This window comes from Enhydra lutris, unplaced genomic scaffold (genome assembly GCF_002288905.1).
Source record: "Enhydra lutris kenyoni isolate GAN:26980312 unplaced genomic scaffold, ASM228890v2 scaffoldscaffold48, whole genome shotgun sequence".
Taxonomy (NCBI): Eukaryota; Metazoa; Chordata; class Mammalia; order Carnivora; family Mustelidae; genus Enhydra; species Enhydra lutris.
Window position 1 is genome coordinate 10,951,200 of NW_019154132.1, and position 23,861 is coordinate 10,975,060.

Here is a 23,861-nt window from a genome sequence, read left to right on the forward strand (position 1 = left end):
ACATGGGGAAGAATAAAGCTCTTTCACGATTAACAACAGCAATGAAAGGAGATTCTGTTTGTATGTGCCTTGGTTATCAAGTACTGACCAGAGGGGAAACAGGTTGGCTATTCTGCATGTGTAAGTGGTTTCCTTTTGAATGAAAACAAGGAAAGTTTTTAATGATTTCTTGAGAAAAAATGAGCCAGGTTATATTTCTAATTTTTTCTTTTCTTTTCTTTTTTATTTATTCGAGAGAGAGATCACAAGTAGGCAGAGAGGCAGGCAGAGAGAGAGGGGGAAGCAGACTCCCCGCTGTGCAGAAAGCCCAATGTGGGGCTCGATCCCAGGACCCCGAGACCATGACCCGAGACGAAGGGAGAGGCCCAACCTACTGAGCCACCCAGGTGCCCCTATATTTCTAACTTTTTAAGCAATAATCATACCTATCTATTTCTGTGCATTCTATTTATTTCTATTATTCTCAAAATATCTATAGTTTACAGTAGATTTACGGTAAAGTCAAAAGATGTGTTCTTTCATTGCTAATACTGAGCAAGAGACAGAATGTGAGTCATATGGACGATTCTATATCTTTCTTTCAAAGTATGTAAACCCATCCAATAAGGGGACTTATTGAGCAATCTAGATTCTTTCCCTGTTGAATGAAATCCTTCATCACACACTTTGCTGTTTGGCAATATATTATCATAAAGTGACAGTCGGAGCCACACTTCATTAAGTGAAGTCTTTTCTAAGAGGTGAAGGAAAAGCACACCCTTCCCTTAGCATTTTAATCCAGATAATGGAAGATCAAATTAAGCACAGTTGGCAGGCTCTAAGAAGAAAATAAATCACTGAAAGGCAAAATGCAGCCTGAGCTGTGTGGGAGGGGGAAAAAAAAAAAGGCCTTTGTTGATGGCCACTTAACCTTTATTGATGGTCAGAAAATTTTACAAACTAATTTTATATATGTAAATCTCGTGTTATTTTGAGCATCTTCTGGGATATTGCCTTAGTTCACCTGAAGTAATTCATCAACATTCAATCATCAACCCAGCTTGGTCTCCCAAAACACAGAGCTAATGGATGAAGACAGATAATTCTATGGGGAAGTGGATGGGGGTGGATGAAGAGGTGATAAGTGTTATCTATTTTATAGATAAGAGGCAGAAGACAAAATGATCACAATTATATACCACATGTGGCTCAGCCCACTGCCTTTGCCAAGGTATTGTGTCAAAATAAAATTAAGGAAATATAAGTGTCTGGCTCCCATTTTTTTCTGTTAGCATTGCATGACAAAATCTTCTCTCTGGGTTCTCCTTTTTTTTTTTTTTTTAAACATTTTATTTATTTATTTGAGAGAGACAGAGACAGTGAGAGAGAGGATGAGCGAGGAGAAGGTCAGAGGGAGAAGCAGACTCCCCGTGGAGCTGGGAGCCTGATGCGGGACTCGATCCCGGGACTCCAGGATCATGACCTGAGCTGAAGGCAGTCGCTTAACCAACTGAACCACCCAGGTGCTCTCTCTGGGTTCTTCTTGAGCTATTGTTTGAACCCTGATAAATGAGCACTTTTATAAAACATTACTACCTTTTTTCTTACTGATAAATCACTTTTATACAATGGAGAATAGAAAGCATTTTGTCATGTTTTCTCATCTTCTTTAAAGAGCAGATTAGAAGCTTCAAGCTTCCTTCCCAAGTCCCTATCCTCCATACAACCAGATGGCCATCCCATTCTGGGCCCATATAAAAATTTTGAAGAAGCCACTACTGGAAACATAAAACACATAAGGAAATAAATGATAAAGTATTTTAGCTTCATGTATGTCTGAAGTATGTAGAACGGATGCATAGTTTTGGAAGTAAACTGCACAGGTAGGACTGAAATCAGGTAAGACCCAATGCCACCTTCTAAATTACTAGGATAATTTCTGCTCGGTAAGCTGGCTTACTTCAGTCAGTTCATTCATTACACATTTTTTTTAGTTCAACTGCCTGTAAGCAAGCAAGGTCTTCTTTTGAATGTTTATCTTCAATGTATCTTTTACTAGGGTAGAAAAAACATTTTAAAGTGAATAAATGCCTATTTGAAATGATTATAGATGCATCATAAAAATTAGAATTGAGTTAGAGAAGCACGGCCATTTTAAGTCATATAAATAATTTAAGAGACTATTACCAGGTTTTCTTTAAAAAGTGAGCATGTCAATTTATTCCTTTGACTTCTATAAAATAAACACACACAAAATACAGTTAACTTCATGACCTTAGAGTTTAAAAATACTTTCTTGGCAGAAGTCTTCACCCAGTTTTAGCTTTTCAGCACTCAAAGCTTGTTTTCTTGTTAAATACAGCTTTTTAGAGATATTGACTACTACAGCAATATAGTGTTTTCCCTCCCAACCCTTTAAAGGAAAGGATAAAGTCAGTGACACTACTGAACAGTGACCCTGGGCAGCAGAAGGGGTGGGTGAGAAACAGTCCTGAGTTTCCTTTGAGAAGACCCTGGATGCAGGCATGTTTTCAGGAAGATACAGTGGAAGTAGCAACTGAACGGCAGTTATGAGAGCCTGGCTTCCACTTCCCCTAGTGATTTGGCTGATTATTGCTTCCAGTGTTTTCTCAAATAACAGCCAGAATTAGTCACCGGAGAAGTAAAGACTTAAGGAAAGTTTTCTACCCTGACTGTGTGAAAACAAGTATGTTGCCTTTAGACAAATTAGAAAAGTTAAAGATGTTAGGTTATGAAGTTTTTGTTATTTAAAAGGAGAGAGTCAAACTGACTCATTTGCATCGCTTTTTTTTTTCCCCTAAAGATTTTATTTATCTACTTGACAGATGAAGATCACAAGTAGGCAGAGAAGCAGGCAGAGAGAGAGGAGGAAGCCGGCTCTCTGCAGAGCGGAGAGCCCGATGCGGGGCTGGATCCCAGGACCCTGGGATCATGACCTGAGCCGAAGGCAGAGGCTTTAACCCACTGAGCCACCCAGGCGCCCTTTGCATAGCTTTAAAACAGCCCTAGGACTGAAAGTGCAGCCAAAGCAAAAGCAGCCAAAGGCAAGCTGTGCAGAAAGGTCAGGTGATGCTGTGCAGAAAGGTCAGGTGATGCTGTGCAGAAAGGTCAGGTGAAGCTGTGCATAAAGGTCAGGTGATGCTGTGCTGGGCTACCCACATAGTGGGGTGGCATGTGGTAGGAAATCCCTGGTGATCCTTCTCGGCTATAACAGGAGGAACAGCCAACTCCTATACTAATCCTGGACTTGGGAATGAAGAGTTATGATGCAGATATCTGGGACAGCCACCAAGGACCTGATTCTTAAACAGAGAGCCTCCTTTGTTTCACCAGACAAACTAGGAACTGTGGGAAATGGAAGTTGTTTATCAGTACTTTCTTCAAGTCCATTGTCTCAGTAATATAGCAGTCTCGAGTCCAAGAGACTTAGGAAGACGCAGTTGGGAACAATCAGAGGGAAACAAAACAAAACAAAACAAAACAAAACCCATCTTACAGTGTTTCCTTCCAGCTTCAAGGAAAACCTTACAACACTGACTTGCCATTTCCTCTAGCTCTTCCTTCTGAAGGACTGAAGTGAGCAGTCTGATTGCCACCTAACTGTTCATTCTACCTTACTATTCCTTCAATCTCTAGAATTCTCTAACACAGGAGTCACTTGAATGTATTCACAGAGAAAGTTATTTAATGCCATGACAGCAATGGTTACTTTAGCTTAAATCTTTTAGAATAAAACCTATTCCTGCCAAACCTGTAAGGAGAGATTGCAGGTACTTGGCAGTGTCCAGAATGCAGGATAAAAAAATCAGTGTTATATATATTAATTAAAAATCCTATTTAACAAACATGAGCTTTCCCAATTCCATAGGATCTCTTACAGGGAACTGCCCACACATTTAGCCACCTAGTAAACATAACTGCTTCACTACAAAGCCAGTAATTGTTATAATGAGACAGAAAGCACTGGAATATGAATTAAGAAACCCAGGTTCTCATCTTGACTCTGGCACCAATAAATTCTGTCATCTGGGACCTCATTTACATAATACGGGGTGGGGGGGGAACCACCCTCCCTTCTTCTGATGGCTGAATCAGCTGCTGTTGAGTGCATTTACCTAGAAACAGAGATTTTATGACAAGTATTCATGGAACACTGATATGTTTCAAGGTGTCCTACCTCATTTTAGAATCAGTACAATAAGTATGCCTCTGTCCTGTTATCCATGTGTAATTCCAACACAATCTGTAGTTAACAATATGAAATTTGACCTGTGGCCACACTCTTAACTCCTACAAAAGAGCCTCTAGCTTTGTATGTATCCCCCATACAAAAATTGAAGAAATACCAGGATTTCCTGCCAGTTTATAAACTGTAGCCTGGTTTCTTCATAGGAACTTTAACAAAGCTGTATGGAGCCCTCATATTATATCAAGCAGGGTAACTATCCTTCTGACAAGTAACTGTCCTTCCTTACACGGAGATCTAACATCGTTAGGTAAAATAACTTTTTAAAATATCTGAAAATTTTATGTGATTACTTCTCCATTTCTTAAACTTACACTTGCTTTGTGAAAAATAACTTTTAAAATACTACAGTAGTATTAGTTCCTTTCCCATCACAGAGCACTATAAAGCCATAGAATCAGCCCTACATAATCCAGACTTTTTCTGATGAATAGAAACATAGAAAGGAAAAATACAGAATGATATTTTAAACCTCAGATGAATCAACGAGCAGCTTGCTGGTTCTCACAATATCAGAGAATCACAGACATCTAACTCAACTTTGCACCCAAAGCCAGAAATAATCACTTTCTGCAATAATTCTGATAGAAATTCACCCACCTTACTGCAAAATACTCCAGAAAGTCTTCTGTTTTTAAAATGTTATGTTTTTTGGAAAACCCTTATTTTGAGCTAAAACTCTTTTTCTATTATCCATCAATCCTACTCTCCTCTGAAATCAGACACAGCTGGTGTTTTCTCTTTCACCTGAGAGCCCTTCAGACATCGACAATAGGCAATTCACACCGTGCCTCACCTTTCCTAAGTGAGGTTACAGTCTCAGTGCGCTCAACGTCTCCCATCCTCCTTTCCTTCCGTCTCTTCCCTACTGTGTCCTCTGATCTTTCCCTCCTTCCTCCTTCCACAAACATTAGTTGAATATATTAGGTATTAGACACATGTCCATATACAGGACATGAGCTCTAGACCCTCACACTTTGGCATTCTCCTTTGGATTTATTCTCGTTTGTCAGCATCGCAGAGAAGTGAACATTTTCAGAATGTGGCAGAACTATTACCTCTCACACTCTGAAAGCCATATTTCTATCACTATAACCACTTCCTTTTGCTTGTGCCTAGAAAAAAAACTTTCCCTCTCACACCATTTCCCCTAATTTGGACTTCTTTGAAGGGATGGGGAGAATCTACAGACACATGGATTTCTTTTCTCTTCCATCCACCAAATGAGGACCATAAAGTTTCTTTATAACAATGTATAAATTGCTTTAGTTATAGAATGTCTTTTCCCTCTTTGAGGATTTGGTTTTGCTTTAGATTGAATGTAGTATTTTAACTCCATGATAGATTAAAATCGGTCCTGTCATGACTGCCCTGATAAGCTACTGACTGAACTATTTATTGACTCTTCAGTCTGGCCACTTTTTAAATTAACATATAATGTATTATTTGCTTCGGGGTACAGGTCTGTGAATCCACAGTCTTACACAATTCACGGCTCTCACCACAGCACATACCCTCCCCAATGTCCATCACCCAGCTACCCTATCCCTACACCCCCATCTCCCTAGCAACCCTCAATTTGTTTCCTGAGATAGTCTCTTATGGTTTGTCTCCCTCCCCTGTCCCATCTTGTTTCATTTTCCCCCCTCCCTTCCCCCCATGACCCCAACCCGCCCTCCTCTCAAATTCCTCATATCAGTGAGATCATATGATAATTGTCTTTCTCTGATGGACTTATTTTGCTTAGCATAATACCCTCTAGTTCCATCCATGCTGTTGCAAATGGCAAGATTTTTGGTTTTTGATGGCTGCATACTATTCCACATATATATATATATATATATATATATATATATATATATATCACATCATCTTCATCCATTCATCTGTTGATGGATATCTAGGTTTTTTCCTAGATATTATCATCAGCTAGAAGCAGGTGTAGACAAATGGGCTGACTGGTGACTGGATAACTTCCGTCCAAAGTATCTCCCTCAGAAAAGTAAGTTGCCTCCAATAGTAATAAGGATCATGTGGTTTTTCTTTTCCTTTCTTTTCTACTTATTAATTGGAATATGAAGAAAATAATTAATTGACACTCAGGGCTGCTGTGGGGATGAGTGACGACAGGAAATGTTCTTAGAGCCTGGGACACAGTAAGAATTCAACTTAGTTGCTACTGTTGTCAGTATTCAGCTCTTCACTCTCTTTTTGCACATGGGAAAATATCCTTATTCCTTTAACAGGCACTGACAATGACACACAGGCCCTTACCCAGGAAGTCCTTTCATTCTCTAAAACTGCATAGATGCTAGAGTCTGACTTTGTAAGGCCTGAGGTTGATTCAGTCGGCCAAGAGGAAAGGACTAGGGTTTAAGAAAACCGAAGAAGGCCCTCCTGCCTTGTGACTCATCTGTCCCACTGTGCTGTACTCAACAGATCTCTGACCTGAGACTATGGTGCAGGTGCCAAATCCAAGCTGACTTTTAACTTGGGAAAAAACGTAGAGAGTATTGAAATAAATATATCACCTGTGTTGAAATTGTGTCATATTTGTTTCACATCTTTTCGAGTTAATTCAATAAATATTTATCAAATGTACCTACTAGGTACTGGGAACTAACTGATGAAGTCATCGTTCCCTTTGCAAATCTCCATCATCTTCTGGCCCTCGTTCCCTCCTCAAACAGAACTATTGTAATCAATTTGATTTCAGTCCTTGTATTTCTATACATTTATGTACAGATATTCACAAACAAAAACAGTACCGTTTTACACATTTTAAAGCTATGTATGTTATATCACACTTCTCTTTCTGCAGCTCAATCTCTTCGCGAGGACACATGCAGATCTAGTTCATTCATTGTAGCTGCTGTGTAATATTCCATCATGGGAATATTCTGTATTGTTATTTATCCATTTCCTTATGATGGAATCAGAGGTTGTTTTCAGTTTTTCTATTACAAACAATGCTGCTTTATACAAATCTCCTTGTTTTCACAACTGAGACTTTTTCTGAAAATAGGTGTAGTTGTGGAATTGTTATGTTGTTTGACAAATACAGGTTTTAGTAAAAACTACCATATTGCTCTTATGAACTTTCAGGACTTGCTACTGTCCATCTTTTAAATTTTTGCCAGGTTCAGGGTTGTGGCATGGTTTTAATTGGCATTTCCTTATTACTACTGCAATGGGATGTGTCTTTAAAAGTTCCCTGGCTGTGCAGGTTTCCTCTCCAGTGAGCTACCATTTATTAACTCTAATGTATGCTTCTAAGAATTGCTTGTCTTCTGTTTATTTATAAAAGTCATTTGTATATATAACAATCTATATTGTTAATATAGACTGCAAATGCCTTCTCCTAGAAGACTAGGCAAATGCCTGGTCTGCTACTTGGTTTTTTAAAAAGATTTTAATAATTTATTTATTTATTTATTTACTGCAAGCATGAGTAGGGGGAGGGGAAGGGCAGAGGGAGAGAGAATTGCAAGCAGACTCCGTGCTCAGCACAGAGCCCCACGCGCAGTTCGATCTCACTGCCCTGAGATCATGACCTGAGCTGAAATCAAGAGTCAGACACTCAACCAAATAAGCCACCGAGATGCCCCCTATTGCTTGGTTTTTTAAAATCTCTGACTGTGGTGTCTTTTATAGTCTCAATTTTTAATTTGGATAAGGTCAAACCTATCACTTTTTGTGATCTGTTTTTGCAAGTCATGCTGAAAACAGAATGAGTATCAGGAAAGGCAACTGGTATAAAGAAATAAGCAATAGGGTAGAAAGCAAAAGACACAGGTATAAAAAGGGCTTGAATCCCCAATCCACCATTACTAGCTGTAGGACTCCAGATAAAACAGTTTGAGTCTCAGTTTCCTCAGACAAGGGACAGCTACTCTCCACGCTGTCCAGTGATCTGACAAGCATTCTTTGAGTGTCTGTTACCAGCAGGCACAAGCCTAGCCCTGAAAGTACAGGGGTAAACAGACAAAGTTTGTGCCCTTACAGAGCTTATGCTGCAGTACGTGGGGTGAGGGGGGCAAATAATAAGATTATACAAAAGCAACTTAGTGACATCAACTGAGAGGATGCTGTGAAATGTTCTGCAAATTGGAAAGTGTACAGGCATAGGACTTTCCGATTATCACCATTGGGGGTGCTGCCCCGAGTTCCTCCGAAGGGGCTCACAAAATGAAGCTTCAATTGTTCTACTTCATTTGAAAATGAACTGATAGGGAATCAAGCCATACAAGACACAATAAGTCTACCACATAGGAATGACCTTTTATGCTGGAGGACATCATGGACTTTGAACCAGAAACCCAAAGACTTCATTCCATTTGGTCCAAAGCAGTCCTCCAGCCTTGCTGGGACCAGTCCTTGATGCAACAGCTGCATACCAGCCAGGCTGGTCTCTCCTGCCCTCAACACATCTGATGGGTCTTCTACTTTTCCCACCTAATCTTAGTCTTTTCTAACATTGTCTCTTCCTAGGTCATGCAAAGTAAGCCCGATATTGTCCACTTATTTCATTTTTACCCATACACCTATACATTTGTAATCAATTTTCACTACTTCCAAACCGACAGGAAGAACGTAGGAAAACAAACTATGTACACACATGCGTTCTGTTTCCTCATTGTTTCAAATACAATATATGAATCCGTAATCTGCTCTATTTAAGGTTTTAATAATGAAATAATGATGACCCAGTGGGAAAGTCACAGAGTGGAAGATATGTTTTTTTGTAGGGTAAATTTTTAAGGGTTAAGGCATTAGATTAAGCACTATTAAGAAGCTCAAGACACAAGCAATTTGATGTAGGCAGTTGGGCAAATAGCTAAGGTTTAATCTGATTATGGGGAGCTCTAAGGATTTTCTAAAATTGTGATTCAAATCCTTGAAACAATTTTCAAAATACATCCAGTTTCCTAACATGCATGCATCTAAAGGTGAGAACTATTCAGCAGGAAAACCGGTTTTGAAACTAGCACGTAGCTTGGCTTTTCATTTTTTGCTAATTAACAGAATTCGTGCAACCTGAAGAAAGAGAACTAAATAGCAGAGAATGAAATCTTTATTACTTTTTCAGTCTTTCCAGAAAAAGTCCTGAATGTTAAACTAAAAACCACAGTCACGGGAACATGGAGATTTTTAAAATGTAAGTAAATGTACATTAATCAAGTTAAACAAACAAAAAATCTCTCTTCCAGACATAGAAAAACTGTTAGGTTTATAAAGATGAATAGAATTAAATTTCTCTGGGTGACAGCAACCAGTTTTGAGTGTTCAAATAGACCAAATAGATGGTCTATTATGAGGAACTTATATACAGGTTATCTTATGTGACCCAATCTTCACCATGGGTTACTATCTTAAAGATAAAGCAAGAAGTTACCCATCTTCGAGGGGAGATATATGGAGCAGAGAATTGAACCCAGGAGTGTGTAGTTCAAGAAATCACTTTTTCAAATGTTGACAACATGAGGGAGTACTGACTCCTTAGTTCAACCCCTTTATAACCTCCTTACCCAGGTTCTCTCAATCTAGGTATTATGGAAACCAGGTTAATCTTCCTAAATGACCCTTTCATCATTTGACTTTCCATTTCAAAAACCTGGTTTACAAAATCCAGAAGGAACTTCTTGGCCTCAGATTCAACACTCTTCAAAAATCTGCCCTGACCCATCCATTCCATACTCCTGTTGCTGCACAACATTCACAGTTCAAAAAACCCTTCCTGAGCACCTAACTGTAAGCTGGGCTCTGCAAGGACATGTGGCCTTGTCCGTAAGTTGCTCACAGTATAGTGTTTCTCAAATACGTGTTATTGCTTTCTGGGTCCTTCCTTACCCAATTATTTCCCCTGAATGGAATCTTCTGTTTGATTCTACATTCCTCCTTTTTCCTATATATCAAAATCCAACCTAGTCAAGATCTAGTGTCAATCCCAACCCCTTCAAGATGCATATACTAAATATTTTTGTTAGTTCTTTCCTCTTAGCCCTTAGAATGCTGGATTTCAGAGTTCTGTGGACTTGATTCTTGGCACGTGAGCTCCAAAGCCCCTCACACAGAGGTTCTGATTCGGAGGGTCTGGCATCATCTAGTCTGGGAATGTGCATTTAAACATCTCTGGCCAATTCCCAAGTTCTTACTCCTCCTACTCACGCTACCTCTCAGACCACGGGTTTGATTTTTTTTCTCTCCTCTCATTGAATTGACTGGTCTTCTGAGTACTACGGTGTCACAGACACAACCTTGATCTCAGCCTTATCAATCCTGAGGATTTTGGTTCTTCAATTACCAACCACCTCCTGGTCCTGACCACATTTTTGGCTCAATAAAGAAGTAAAAGTTACCCATGCTATAGGTCTGGACTTTTTTTTTTTTTTAACTGGTATGGTTGCTTTGTACTAGTGAGTTTGAAACAGACTTCAGGCAGTTAAATCTCAAAGTTGTGATACATGCCATTTCTTTTTAGGAGTCTGAGTATAGAAAAGACCAAGGGAAAGGGCGTAATGCTTACCCTGAAGAATACCAAGAAGTAACAATTCTCTAACCTATGGAGAAAGGGATGTGAAATAGCATCTAAGGGCAATCAGGTTATCAGAACTCTGATAAGCCAGAGCACCCTGCTTAAGCATAACGGCATCACTGACATTAACACACTCCCACAGATGCAATTTCCAAAAACCAAGGAAGCTGCTGGCCCAAGAGGATGAATCTTCCCTGTAACAATTTAAGGAAAGCCTCTGCAATGAGAACAGAAAATGTAAAGTGTAAGCTCCCTCTTTCTTCCTACCGTGTCCGAGAACACTGCACAGACCTCTCAGAGGCAAAGAAAATAAGGTAATCAGAAGTAATTTTTCTGGAAAATTGAAAATGTCCTAATTTTATTTTTGCATTATGGACACCTTCTGTTTGCTTCTTAAAGGCTTGAGTTAATTTTTAATCTGACTCTAACTAATTAACTCTAACTAATCTAACCTCAGTGTAACAGTTGATAAACTTTTGACCCTGCCAAAACAAGGGTCCCCAAGTAGTCATAATGTCTGTTAAACTCAAAGATTCTATTAACCAAATTCTGTTTAGCAATGTGAAAAAATCAGTAACTTAAATCTTTAAGTATTACAAGTAAACTCAAATGACAAACTGTCAATATGAAACAAAAGTTTATGTGCAAATCTACCACTGGTCTCTCTCATCAACGTGTTTTTTTAAAGGATTTATTTATTCATTCATGTATTTGAGTGGGGGAGGGCAGAAGGAAAGGGAGAGAATCTCCGACTGCTCATAAGCACAGAGCCCAAGCAAGGCTCAGTCTCACAACCCTGAGGTCATGGCCTGAGCCAAAACTAATAATCAGATGCTTAACTAAGGTGCTCCTCTGATCAATGTCTTAATACTACAATTGAAAAACAGCGACTGCTTTACTTAATTGCATATATTGCATATTTATTATTTAATTGTCTAGGGGCCTATTTTAGATTCTCCCTCTCAAAAAAAAAACAAAAACAACCACACATTAAAAAAAAACCATATTTTTCCTTGCTCCATTTTCCATATATTTGAAATGCATCTTTAGATTTTATGTATTGCTTTATATATGTGAATACATACACACAATCTATATAATATGTAAATGCAGATATTATGTATATAAATATATATTTACCTATCTATTCTTATAATTTGCAGGGAAGAAACTACATGGGGAAGTCATTCTGATTGTCCATTCTCATGTAGGATAATGGAGAAGAGTACTATGGCTTTCATCACATTTATATGAGAAGAGTGCATTTACACTGATTCATGGATAAACTCACATGTTTTGGATCAGAAGATCTATACCTGGTTTTGCTACCTCTAGTATGTGACCTTAGATAAATCATTTATTCTTTGAAACTCTATTTTCTCACCTGTACAGTAGGTATACTGGTGTAGGACTTGCCTCTCTCAAGTTTTTGTAAGGCTTCAAAAAAGGTAAGTGTTTTCCAGTGCACTTTTACACACATTAACAGATTAATAAATATAAAATAACATGACTACACTTGTAGTGTATTTAAGTGATACAAAGTGAGCCAAAAAAGACAATGCATATGTAAGAATCAAAATAATCACTCAGTAAATTCACAAATGATAGCTTTGTTTATATTACTATTAAGATATTCATTTTTGGGATGCCTGGGTGGCTCAGTTGGTTAAGCGGCTGCCTTCGGCTCAGGTCATGATCCCAGCATCCTGGGATCAAGTCCCACATCCGGCTCCTTGCTCAGCGGGGAGCCTGTTTCTCCCTCTGCCTCTGCCTGCCACTCTGTCTGCCTGTGCTCACTCTCTCTGACAAATAAATAAAATCTTATTTTTTTAAATAAAAAGAAAGATATTCATTTTTAATCTCAGTGAGAAATATATATTATTAGTTATAGATTTCACTATGTAAAAATAAGAACATAATCTGGTTCCATCTACAAATTATATTATGAAAAGCAAATATAATTATGGAAATGTATATGCACTTACTAATTTCAATAACATAATAAGATTATAGGTTTCACTACTTAGAAATGAAATAACCTGACCCCTTCCACAAATATGACTGTGAAATATAAACATAATTTGTAAGAATACATATACATCATCATTTACTGAAAGGTTATACAAGCACATGTGCATGGATGAAACAGCTACGTTACTGAAACATGCCAAACTCAATTGTGATAAATAATTATAAATGCCTTAAGAGATACTGGTCTTTAAAAGAATGGTGCTGTGGATATGTTTGCAAAGCAGATGTGCATTTCCAAATTAATCCTTTATGGTTGGTAAATGGGATTGATGAGAAAAGAACACTGCACTGGGAAACAGCAAAACTGGCCTTTGTTTTATCGACAAATAACTGTTTAGAATTTGCTATAGGTTAGGCATTAGCCTAGATGCTTGAGATACTTTCCTGAGCAAGGCAAACAAAAATCTGTCCTTTTGAAGCTTGCAAACAAAAGGGGACATGAAAGGACAAACAAAAATCACATAATAATTAAAAGGTACCAAGTTCTACATAAATGAGTAAATCCAAGTGCTATGAAAAATATAGCCGTTTAAGGGGACCAGGCATATGTGAATATGGCAGGGCAGGTCTCAGTTTTAAATAGAGTCGTTAAGCTAGGAGTAGTTAAGAAAGTACAAAGCAATAACTGAAAGGAAAAATACACTAGCAGGAATCAACAACAGATTAGAAGATGCAGAAGAACAGATCAGCAGTCTGGAAGACAGCAGTCTGGAAGACAGTCTGGAAGAAAGCACCCAAGCTGAACAGCAAAAAGCAAGGAGGACAGGTTAAGGGATCTCTTGGACAACAACAAGGGAAGGAACACTGTATTATATGGGCCCCAGAGGGAGAAGAAAGGGGCAGAAGTTATATTTGAAGAAATAATAGCTGAACACTTCCCTAACCTAGAGAAGGAAACAGACTCCTAGGTTAAGAAGCACAGAAAGCTCCAAACAAGATGAACCAAGGACGTCCACATCGTGATACATAATAACTAAAATGTTAAAGATCACAGATAAGCAAAGAATCTTAAAAGCAGCAAGAGAGGAGCAACTAATTACAAAAGAAGAAGGGAAAAGGCCTTGTACTAATTCTTTAGCAGAAACTTTGCAGGCCAGAAGGGAGTGGTATAATATATTCAAAGTCCTGAAAGGGAAAAACAACAACAACAACAACAACATATCTACCCAGCAGCAAGATTACCATTCAGAATAGAAGGAGAGAGTTTCCCCAGACAGACAAAAGTTAAAGGAGTTCATCACCGCTAAACTGGCCCTATAGGAAATGTTAAAGGGAATTCATTAAGTGAAAAAGAAAGTTATAATTGGAAGGAAAATTATGAAATTTTCAAAATTAGAAAATTATGAGAGAACAAAACTTCATGAGTAAAAGCAAACATACAGTAAAGACAGCAGAACAATCACAGAGCTACTACGCATGTTACAGAACAGAAGTAGCAAAACCAATTATATCATAAAGATTAGTTAAAGGGAATTCAGAATAAAAACACGTAAATTATAGTAACAAATATACAAAATGTGATGGGGGAGTAAAAATAGTTTTTTTTTAAGAATGTGTGTGAACATAAGTGACCATCAACTTAATACAGACTGTTATATATTTAAGATGTTATATATGAACCTCATGGAAACCACAAACAAAAAACCTATAATAATAAGTACGTTAAGTACTGTTACATATTTAAGATGTTATATATGAACCTCATGGAAACCACAAACAAAAAACCTATAATAATAAGTACGTTAAGAAAGCCAAACATAAAAGAAAGTCATCAACCACAAGGAAAGGGAACAAGAAAAAAAAGGAACAGAGAAGAACTACAAAGGGAAAAAAAAAAAAAAAAAGAAACCAAACCTAGAAAACAATTAACAAAATGGCAGCGAGTACATACCTATCAATAATTAATTTAAATGTAAATTAATACAATGTTCCTTCCCAATCACACTGGGAAGGTTATGTGCTATGGTGAAAGCTGTCAATTGTGTAAGACATGAATCACAGACCTGTACCCCCGAAACAAATAATGCATTATATGTTAAATAAATAAATACTAAATGATCAAAATATACAGGATGACTGAATTAAAAATAAAAGTCACATAGCACATACGCCGCCTACAAGAGACCCACTTCAGATCTAAAGACACATAGAGATTGAAAGTGAAGGGACGGAAAAAAATATTTCATGCAAAGGGAGACAAAAATAAAATAAAAGCCAAACTAGCAATACATGTATCAGACAAAACAGACTTTAAAACAAAGACTGTGGGGCTCCTGGGTGGCTCAGTTGGTTAAGCCTCTGCCTTCAGCTCAAGTCATGATCTCAGGGTCCTGGGATTGAGCCCTGCATCGGGGCTCCCTGCTCAGTGTGGAGTCTACTTCTCCCTCTTCCTCTCCCTGTGTGTGTGCATGTGTGTGCTCTCTCATATCAATAAATTCTTTAAAAAAAAAAACAATAAAACAAAGACTGTAACCAAAAAATGGCATTACATAATGATAAAGGGATCAATATAACAAGAGGATATAATGATTGTGAATATCTACACACACAACAATGGAGCACTTGAATACATAAATACTGAAAAATATGAAGGGAGAAATTGACAGTAATATAATAATAGCAGGCAACTTTAACACCCACTTACAACAATGGGTAGGTCATCCAAGCAGAAAAATCAACAGAAAGAAGGAAATAATAAAGATTGGAGCAGAAATCTATGAAATAGAGATTAAAAAAAAAAAAAAGAAACCAAGAATGTTTCTTCAAAAAGATAACAAAATTGATAAAGCTTTAGCCAAACTCATTAAGAAAAAAAAAAAAAAGAGGATCCAAATAAGTAACATCAGAAATGAAAGAGAAGTGACAACGAACACCATAGAAATACAAAAGAATATAAAAATTACTAAGAAAAATTATATGTCAACAAACTGGACAACCTAGAAATGGATAAATTCTTAGGAATGTACCATCTTCCAAAAGCAGTCAAGAAGAAATAGAAAATCTAATCAGATGAAACTAACAAAATTCAATCAGTAATCAAAAAACGTTCCAACAAACAAAAGCCCAGGACCAGGTGGATTCACAGGTGAATTCTACAACACATTTCAAGAATTAACATCAATTCTCAAACTATTTCAAAAAACATCAGAGGAAGGAAATGTCCAGATACATTCTATGAGGTCAAAAATACCCTGACACCAAAACTACACATTACAAAAAAAAAGAAACTATAGGCCAATATACCTGATGAACACAGATGCAAAAATCCTCAATAAAATATTAGCAAACAATTCCAAAAACACATTAAAAGAGTCACCACGATCAAGTGGGATTTATTCTGGGGAGCAAGAATGGTCACTATGTACAAATCAGTCAGTGTGATACACCACATTAACAAAACAAAGGATAATAATCATATTATCACACCAATAGATGCAAAAAAGCATCTGACAAAATTTAATATCCACTTGTGACAAAAAATGCTCAACAAAGTATGCTTAGAGGGACCATACCTCAACATAATAAAGGCCATACATGACAAACCAGAACGAACATCATGGTGAAAAACTGAAAACTTTTCCTCTGAGATTGGAACAAGATAAGGATGTCCACCTCACCACTTTAATTTAACACGGTACTGTAAGTCCTAGCCATAGCAATCACACTATAAAGAAATAAACAGTATCCAAATGGGGAGGGAAAAAAGAAAACTCACTATTTGCAGATGACAGGATACTATAGATAACCCTAAAGACTTCACCAAAACACTGTTCAAAGAAAAGCATTCAGTATGGTTGCAAGATATAAAATTAATACACAGAAATCTGGGGCATTTCTATATACTAATAACAAAGCAGAAACAGAAATTAAGAAAACAATGCCAGTTGTAACTACACCAAAAAGAATAAGATACCTAGGAATAAACTTTACCAAGGAAGTGAAAGACCTAGACTCTGAAAACTATACAACACAGATAAAAGAAATTAAAGACACCATAAACAAATGAAAAGATACATCATACTCATGGGTTGGAGGAATAATATTGTTAAAATGTCCATACTACCCGAAGCAATATACAGATTCAGTGCAATCACGATCAACATACAACAGCACTTTTCACACATCTCAGAATAAACAATCCTAACGTTGGCCTGGAACCACAGAAGACCCTGCACAGCCAAAGCAATCTTGAGAAAGAAGAACGAAGCTGGAGGCATCACAGTCTGATTTCAAAATATACTACAAAGCTACAGAAACCGAAACAGCATGGTACGGGCATTAAAACCAGACACATAGATCAACGGAACAGGATAGAGAGCCCAGAAATGAACTGATGCTTTTGTGGGTTATTCAATCTATAACAAAGGAGGCAAGAATATACAATGAAGAAAAGACCATCTTTCCAGTTAATGGTGCTGGGAAAATGGGACGGCTACATGCAGAAGAAGGAAGGTGCCCAACTTTCTCACACCATACACAAAAAGAAACTCGAGATGGATTAAAGGCCTAAATGTGAGACCCCAAACCATAAAAATCCTAGTAGAAAACACAAGCAGAAATTTCTTGGACATCAGCCTTACTAATAGTTTCCTAGATCTGTCTTGTCAGGCAAGGGAAACAAAGGCAAAAATACACTACAGGGACTACATCAAAATAAAAAGCTTCTGGACAGTGAAGGAAACAACAAAACAAAAAGGCAATCTGCTGAGTGGAAGAATGTATTTGCACATGATATCTCTGATGAAGGATTAATTTCTGAAATATGTAAGTAACTTACACAATTCAACACCAAAACCCCCAAATAATATCCAATTACAAAATGGGTAGAGGACCTGAACAGAAATGTTTCCAACTAAGACATCCAGATGGCCAACGGACACATGAAAATCTGCTCAACTTCGCTCGGCATTAGGGAAATACAAACCAAAGCCACACTGAGAGTCCACCTCACACCTGCCAGAATGGCTAGTCTCCAAAAGAAGAAAAATAACAGGTGTCGGCGAGGATGTGGAGAAGAGGGAACCCTCGTGCACCACTGGTGGGAACGTAAAATGGTGCAGCCATGTAGAAAACAGTAAGGAGGTGCCTCAAAAAATTAAAAATAGAGCCACCATATGATCCAGCAACTCCACTACTGGGTATTTACTCAAAAGAAAGGAAAACATGAATTCCAAAAGATATAAGCACCCCTATGTTTATTGCATTATTTCCAATAGCCAAGATATGAAAGTGACCCAGGTGTCCATCAATAGATAGATGGATAAATAAGATGTGTGATATATTTGTATATATATCTCACAATAGAATATTAGTCAAAAAAAAAAAAAAAAAAACCCCGAAAACAAAAAAGGAACACCAGGGTGGCTCAGCCAGTTAAGCGGCTGCCTTCGGCTCAGGTCATGATCCCAGCGTCCGGGGATCGAGTCCCGCATCGGGCTCCTTGCTCAGGGGGGAGCCTGCTTCTCTCTCTGCCTCTACCTGCCACTTTGTCTGCTTGTCCTCTCTCTCCGTGACAAATAAATATTTTTTTAAAAAAAAAGATCTTGTCATTTATGACAACATGGAAAGACCTAGAGAGTATGATGCTAAATGAAATAAGTCTGACAGAGAAAGACCATCACGATAGGATTTTATGTATACGTGGAACCTGAAAAAAAAAAAGCAGATGAAGAAAGAAAAGCAGAAACAGACTCATAAATACAGAGAACAGGTGACTGCCAGGGGGAGGAGGGATTGGAGGACAAACAAAATGAGTGAAGGGAGATGTGGGACTCCAGTTCAGGAATGAAGAAGTCACAGGGATGAAAGGTACAGCCTGGGGAATACAGTCCGTTTTGTATCATATTGTAATAGCACTGTCTGGGGACCGATGATAGCTACCCTTCTAGTGAGCATTGCATAAGGTATAGCTTTTGTTGGATCACTGTGTTGTACTCCTGAAACATTAAAAAAAGAAAGAAAGAAAGAAAGAAAGAGAAAAGAAAAAAAGAAACCTGTCTTGACTACTGCTTCCCCCAATTTTTTTGATCCTAAGATCGTTTTCTCTTACCACTTACGAAAGAAGAAAAAAAAAAAAACATATTAAGAAGACAGCCATACAGCTTTCTGGCAGAAAGATCTAGCCAGGCAGCCAGAGAGAAGAGCCAGTGTAAAGGCTCCACTGATTCTGCCAAAATAACCCTGTAAAAGGAGAATACCCCATTTTGCAGATGAGTAAATAGTGTCTCAGTGTGATGGGATTAAGGCAATAGAGCTAGTCAGTAAAAAAAAAAAAAAAAGCTAGGACTAGAAAGAAACTAGGTTTCTTGACTCTTGGTCCAACACCTTGCTGTTGTCTCCTGCCTCTGTTCACCAAGCTAGAGGAAAGCTGTTCTGTTTCCTATAAAGCCCTGAGTAAGGTGTTACCAGAGTTGTGGTGGTTGTTGCTATTATTAGTAATCAGGTCCACTGATACTTCTTGAAAGATAGTTAAAGCTCAAAGAATAATTTCACTTTTCCTTCTCATGGTTTATTTTCCCCCTTCCTTTATCTGTGCTTCTTTCCTTGGGTGGGTCATTGCAATATCAGATTTTCAGTTAAAGGAATTCTATTTCTTTGGATATTTGATAAAGGTGTGAAACACAAGAATAAGGTATAAAATAGAAAGCATTCATAAATTAACATACGAAAGAGCTATGAGAGAATGGTGAGAATGCGGATCCCAAAGACAGGGAAGTTAGAGAGCGACCTCTCTCCAGAGGCAGGAAGGGAAGTGCAACACAGGGAGGAGGCAAGAAGGAGACCTTGGAAACATGTGAGGACCAGAGCACCCCTAGCTTTAAGCTACTACAGGACAATGAGGACTCTGGCCTTGAAAAAATAATGAGCTTCAAGTACAAAGGTTAAAAACTAAGACGTCACAAAGGAGGAAATCTGTAAGAAAGACAATAGTGGAGAGGGGGCTGGAAAAGAGAGAAGATACAAAGAGAGTCTCAAAATGTGAGAAGATATACAATGAACAATATAAAAGAAAAAGGCAAGTAAGAATCCGATTTCAGACACAGTAGACGTGAGAGCTGGTGGAATTACTAGCAGCCGAAGGGAACAGAGAGGACAGCCTGAAAGCTGAGTAGCTGACTTTTGGTAACACTAGGTTTAAGGCGGCAGTAAGGTTCTCACGAGAGGGAAGGGCCCAGCACACAGGAGGTAAATTTGGAAGATGTGTGTCATCTGGGCCTGTTTTGTCCCACAGGTGGCTACTCCTGAAATTGTGGCTCACCTGAACCGAATGTGCTGTCAGTATAAAACACATAACAAGATGTTGATTTCATACGGGGGAAAAATGTGTACTAATTTTTTTTTTTTTTTTTACAATGCTTACATGTTGGAATAATACTTGCATGAATTGGGTTACAAAATCTGTTACTGAAATTAATTTCACCTGTCTTTTTACTTCTTAACACCACGATTAGAAAATTTTAAATTACATATACAGTTTGCATATTCCTACTGGACGGTGTTGATACAGAGCAATACTAGATACATTGCAGGATCACAGAAGGGGATGAGATCCATGAGTAAATCACAGACATTATTCTGAGATTTTTTTCAACTGAAAACAGCCAGATATGGGAGAAAGAACACATGTCATTATAAAAGATAATATTCACTGAATGCTCAAAGAACTATACTGGCCAGAGTTAGTGCATTATCTTCTTTGTTCCTTCCAACAGCTTTATGAAATGGTATCATTGTCTTCTTTTATAGGGAAGAAGAAAAAAAAAAAACCTAAGTCCTAAAACAAGTTAACCTGCCCAAGGTCACAAAGTTATATCTTGGTATTGGGATTCAAATCCATGACTCACTCCAGATCTCAAGGTCTAAACCGCCACATCATCAATTCCAGAACAATTTATACTCTGCAACTCTTCAATTGTTAGATTTTAAATGGCTATATTTAAACTAACAATTTATTAGAATGGTTCACTGTCAAGAGCCAGAGACATACCAGAGATGTCCTAATTCGATTACAATACAAATGTATAAATTTGTAACTTCAGAATTTTGCTGAGCTACTCATGTTGGCATATTTTTACCATGTTGAGCTTAAATAATAGCTTACTGGTGTAACCTCTTGTCCCTTAACAACATCTACTCCTAAATATCCAAAACGGTCAGGTTAGACGGCAGACTGTCCAAGGGAGAGGATTCTGGGCACAACCCTCAATAATAGGACCCTGTTTTCTGTATATAACAAATTTATGATACGGAGCTACTTAAATTTTAAAAACCCTCTTTCGGACTATGAAAGTGCCTGAACCTCCCAAACTGTGATTAAAATGTTTTGAAGGGATCAATTATACACCAATTTTTAAAAAGTGTTTTTAAGGGAGCTGGATGAAATTGCAACTTTTTGTTGAAAGAACAAGAACTAAGCTTACCCAACTGGATAGCTTTGAAAGAGGATTTATATTCCTTAAAAAATATATTCCTTGAGGAATAGACAGGGGGGAAATGGCTTGATATTTTGACTGGAATAAAATAAAATCTCCTACAAATATAAATTGGGACCAAAAGAATGAGGTGTTTTTCATTTATGCTTGGTGGTTGGATTTAATTTTAAAGACAAATGTATCATTCCTTCCTTTCCATCTTTCATCTTTACTACCTATCTGGCCATGACAGCAGTTATCACAGAATTGCTAAACATGAAGAGTAACAGCTAAATTACCTCATTTTTCAGGAACTTGCCCATGTAAATTTTACTAGGCAGTTCGGCTCAGATTATAAAAACACATGTCCCCAGGCTTAAAACAAAGGATTGTAAACATTTACACTATAGAAAGGGGAAAGCAAAAGGGAGTTTGAAGGAAAAAATATAAGCTTTGGAATAAGACTAATTAGCAGACATCGAGAAAAACTACATTCACGTTGGACATGGATTCAAAGCAGTATCTCTCTGTACGGACCCAGTAGCTTATTTTGGAATTTAACCCTCAGAAACCTTTCCACTGCCAGCATCATTTTTTAAAGCGACAGGACTTTTATGTGGACATAGGCACAAAAATACCTCCTCGGAAAACCCAAAGTTTCTGAAAAATGCTTTTCTGAAAAGGCAGTATCACAACAGTACAGGGTAGAGTTAACAAGAGCAAGCCCTTTATTTTGGCTGAGATTAATTCCCATGACTCTTCCATTCCAATTACGGTGAAATCCTTGGACTTTTCTTACTCATTACAATTCATAATAATCTGTAACAAAGGTTCAGGCCCCCAAGGAGCCAGTTAGCTCTAAAACTGCTTTATCCATCCAAGTGCAAAGGTGTCAAGGACATGAAGTGATAGACCCAGGCATTAAGAGATGGCTAGCTCTACTCTTCTCATTGAGAGTCGCCACACTGAGTCCCTCATTTCCAGGAGCATCCCTTTTCTCAAACTTCCCTTGAGCTTCTCATCCTTATGGACTGTCAACTGGATAGGTAATCCTTGTAGTTACCCTGCTGCTTCCCATTTGTACATCAGCATTAGTAGGCTGGGTTTGGGGGTTAATTTTCTCTTTATCAAGCACATATTATATGCCAAGCACTGTTATAGGTACTAGAAATACTAGCAGTGAACAAAATGAAAAAAAATCTCAGCGCTGATATTTACATTCTAGTGGGGAACACTTTCAGTAAACAAGATAAACAAAAGAGTCTGTTAAATAATGCTATAAAGGAAAAAAAAAATGAAGCAAGAAGGGTGATAGGAACTGCGGTGGGTGGGGTAGGAAAGGCCGAAATTTTAGGGTGGCCAGAGAAGGCGGAGAAGGCTTTACTTCACGTATAATCAGGTAGATGGTGTGAGCCTGAGAGGGTGGAGAGAGAGAGAGCAAAATCCGGGCCTGATCAGTGTCAGCTGGAGTGGGGAAAAAGAAAGGAGATGAGCATACTTTAACAAGCCCCATAGTGGGGAAGGAACCATACAGAAACCACATCACTTTCTCTTTTTGTAGTCACAGAACCAGGTTCTTCTGCCAAAACTCTCAGGCAGTTCATGGGATACCCACGGACACACACGCACCCCTCTCTCTCCAGGACAGAGCCCCGTGGGCAGCAAAAAGCGGTGTGAATTCAGAGTCGAGTACTGGCCCGGGAAACTGGGAGAGTCGTCGTCGCCGCAAAGAACACACCAGACCGCCCACCCCCCCAATCTCCGTAAACAAACGGGAACCTCCCCGATTCCACGATGCAAAGCCAGGGAGGCCGGGGCAAGCACGCAGACACACCCCCGGGATTGCAGGCACGGCGCGGGGACGAGAGGAGGCATGGATTCAACCGTTAGAGACAAAACCCCCAGAATTTCCGGAGGCAGGGTCGGGACCACGCGAGGGAAACGCCGGCCCCCAGCCGGGGGTCGGGCCGGGAGGAAAGCACGGTGCGGGAGGCGAGCGGGAATGGCCGCCGCGGGAACGGGGGGCGGTTTCGTCGGGCATCCCGGGCGCCCGGCCGGCTGCGCGCTTGCAACAGGAGGCTGGACGCGAGCGGCGCCTCGAGGTGCCGGGGCGGGACCGCGACCCCCAGACAAAGATCCCGAGCCCGCGGCCCCGGCCCGCGCGCCGCCCCCGGCCCAAACGTTCACCGTCCCCTCCCCAGGCCCACCGAGCGCCATGGGTTCCAGCAGTCGAACCCGCGGCTCCCGCGGTGCCGCCGTCCGCCCGACCCCTTCCCGCCCAGTGCGTTGGTCGAGGAGAGAAAGGAGAAAGGCGGCGGCGGCGCGCGGCGCCCACTCACCATGATCCGCTGAGGCGCGGCGACCCCGGCGGGCGAAGATGCGCTGTCCAGGGTAGCCAGCGTCCCTCTGCCCCGCGCTCCCGCCGCGCCCGCTCTACTTACCCACGCCCACACCCACGCCCGGCGCGCGCACGCCCGCCCGCCTCCCCGCCCCCTCGGGCTCGAGCCGCTCCCGCGCGGCGCTCAGAGCTCCAGGGCCGTTTCGGGCTCCCGCCGCTCCCCACCCCCTCCGCTCGCCGGGGGCTCGCGGGCCGCGGCGCGAGAAGGGCGGCGAGGGAGGGGCGGGGGCCGGCGAAGCG

General features: G+C 39.5%; 1 protein-coding gene across 1 annotated transcript in view; it reads right to left on the reverse strand.

The window, feature by feature from the left end:
• Positions 1-23,625, reverse strand: part of LOC111156730 (ELOVL fatty acid elongase 2) — a 60,414-nt gene extending 36,789 nt beyond the window's left edge. The window contains exon 1 of the mRNA XM_022517781.1: positions 23,563-23,625. Within this exon, the coding sequence (XP_022373489.1) occupies positions 23,563-23,565 (3 nt within the window). The 5' untranslated portion in view covers positions 23,566-23,625. The remainder of the gene's footprint in view (positions 1-23,562) is intronic.
• Positions 23,626-23,861: the final 236 nt, after the last annotated feature.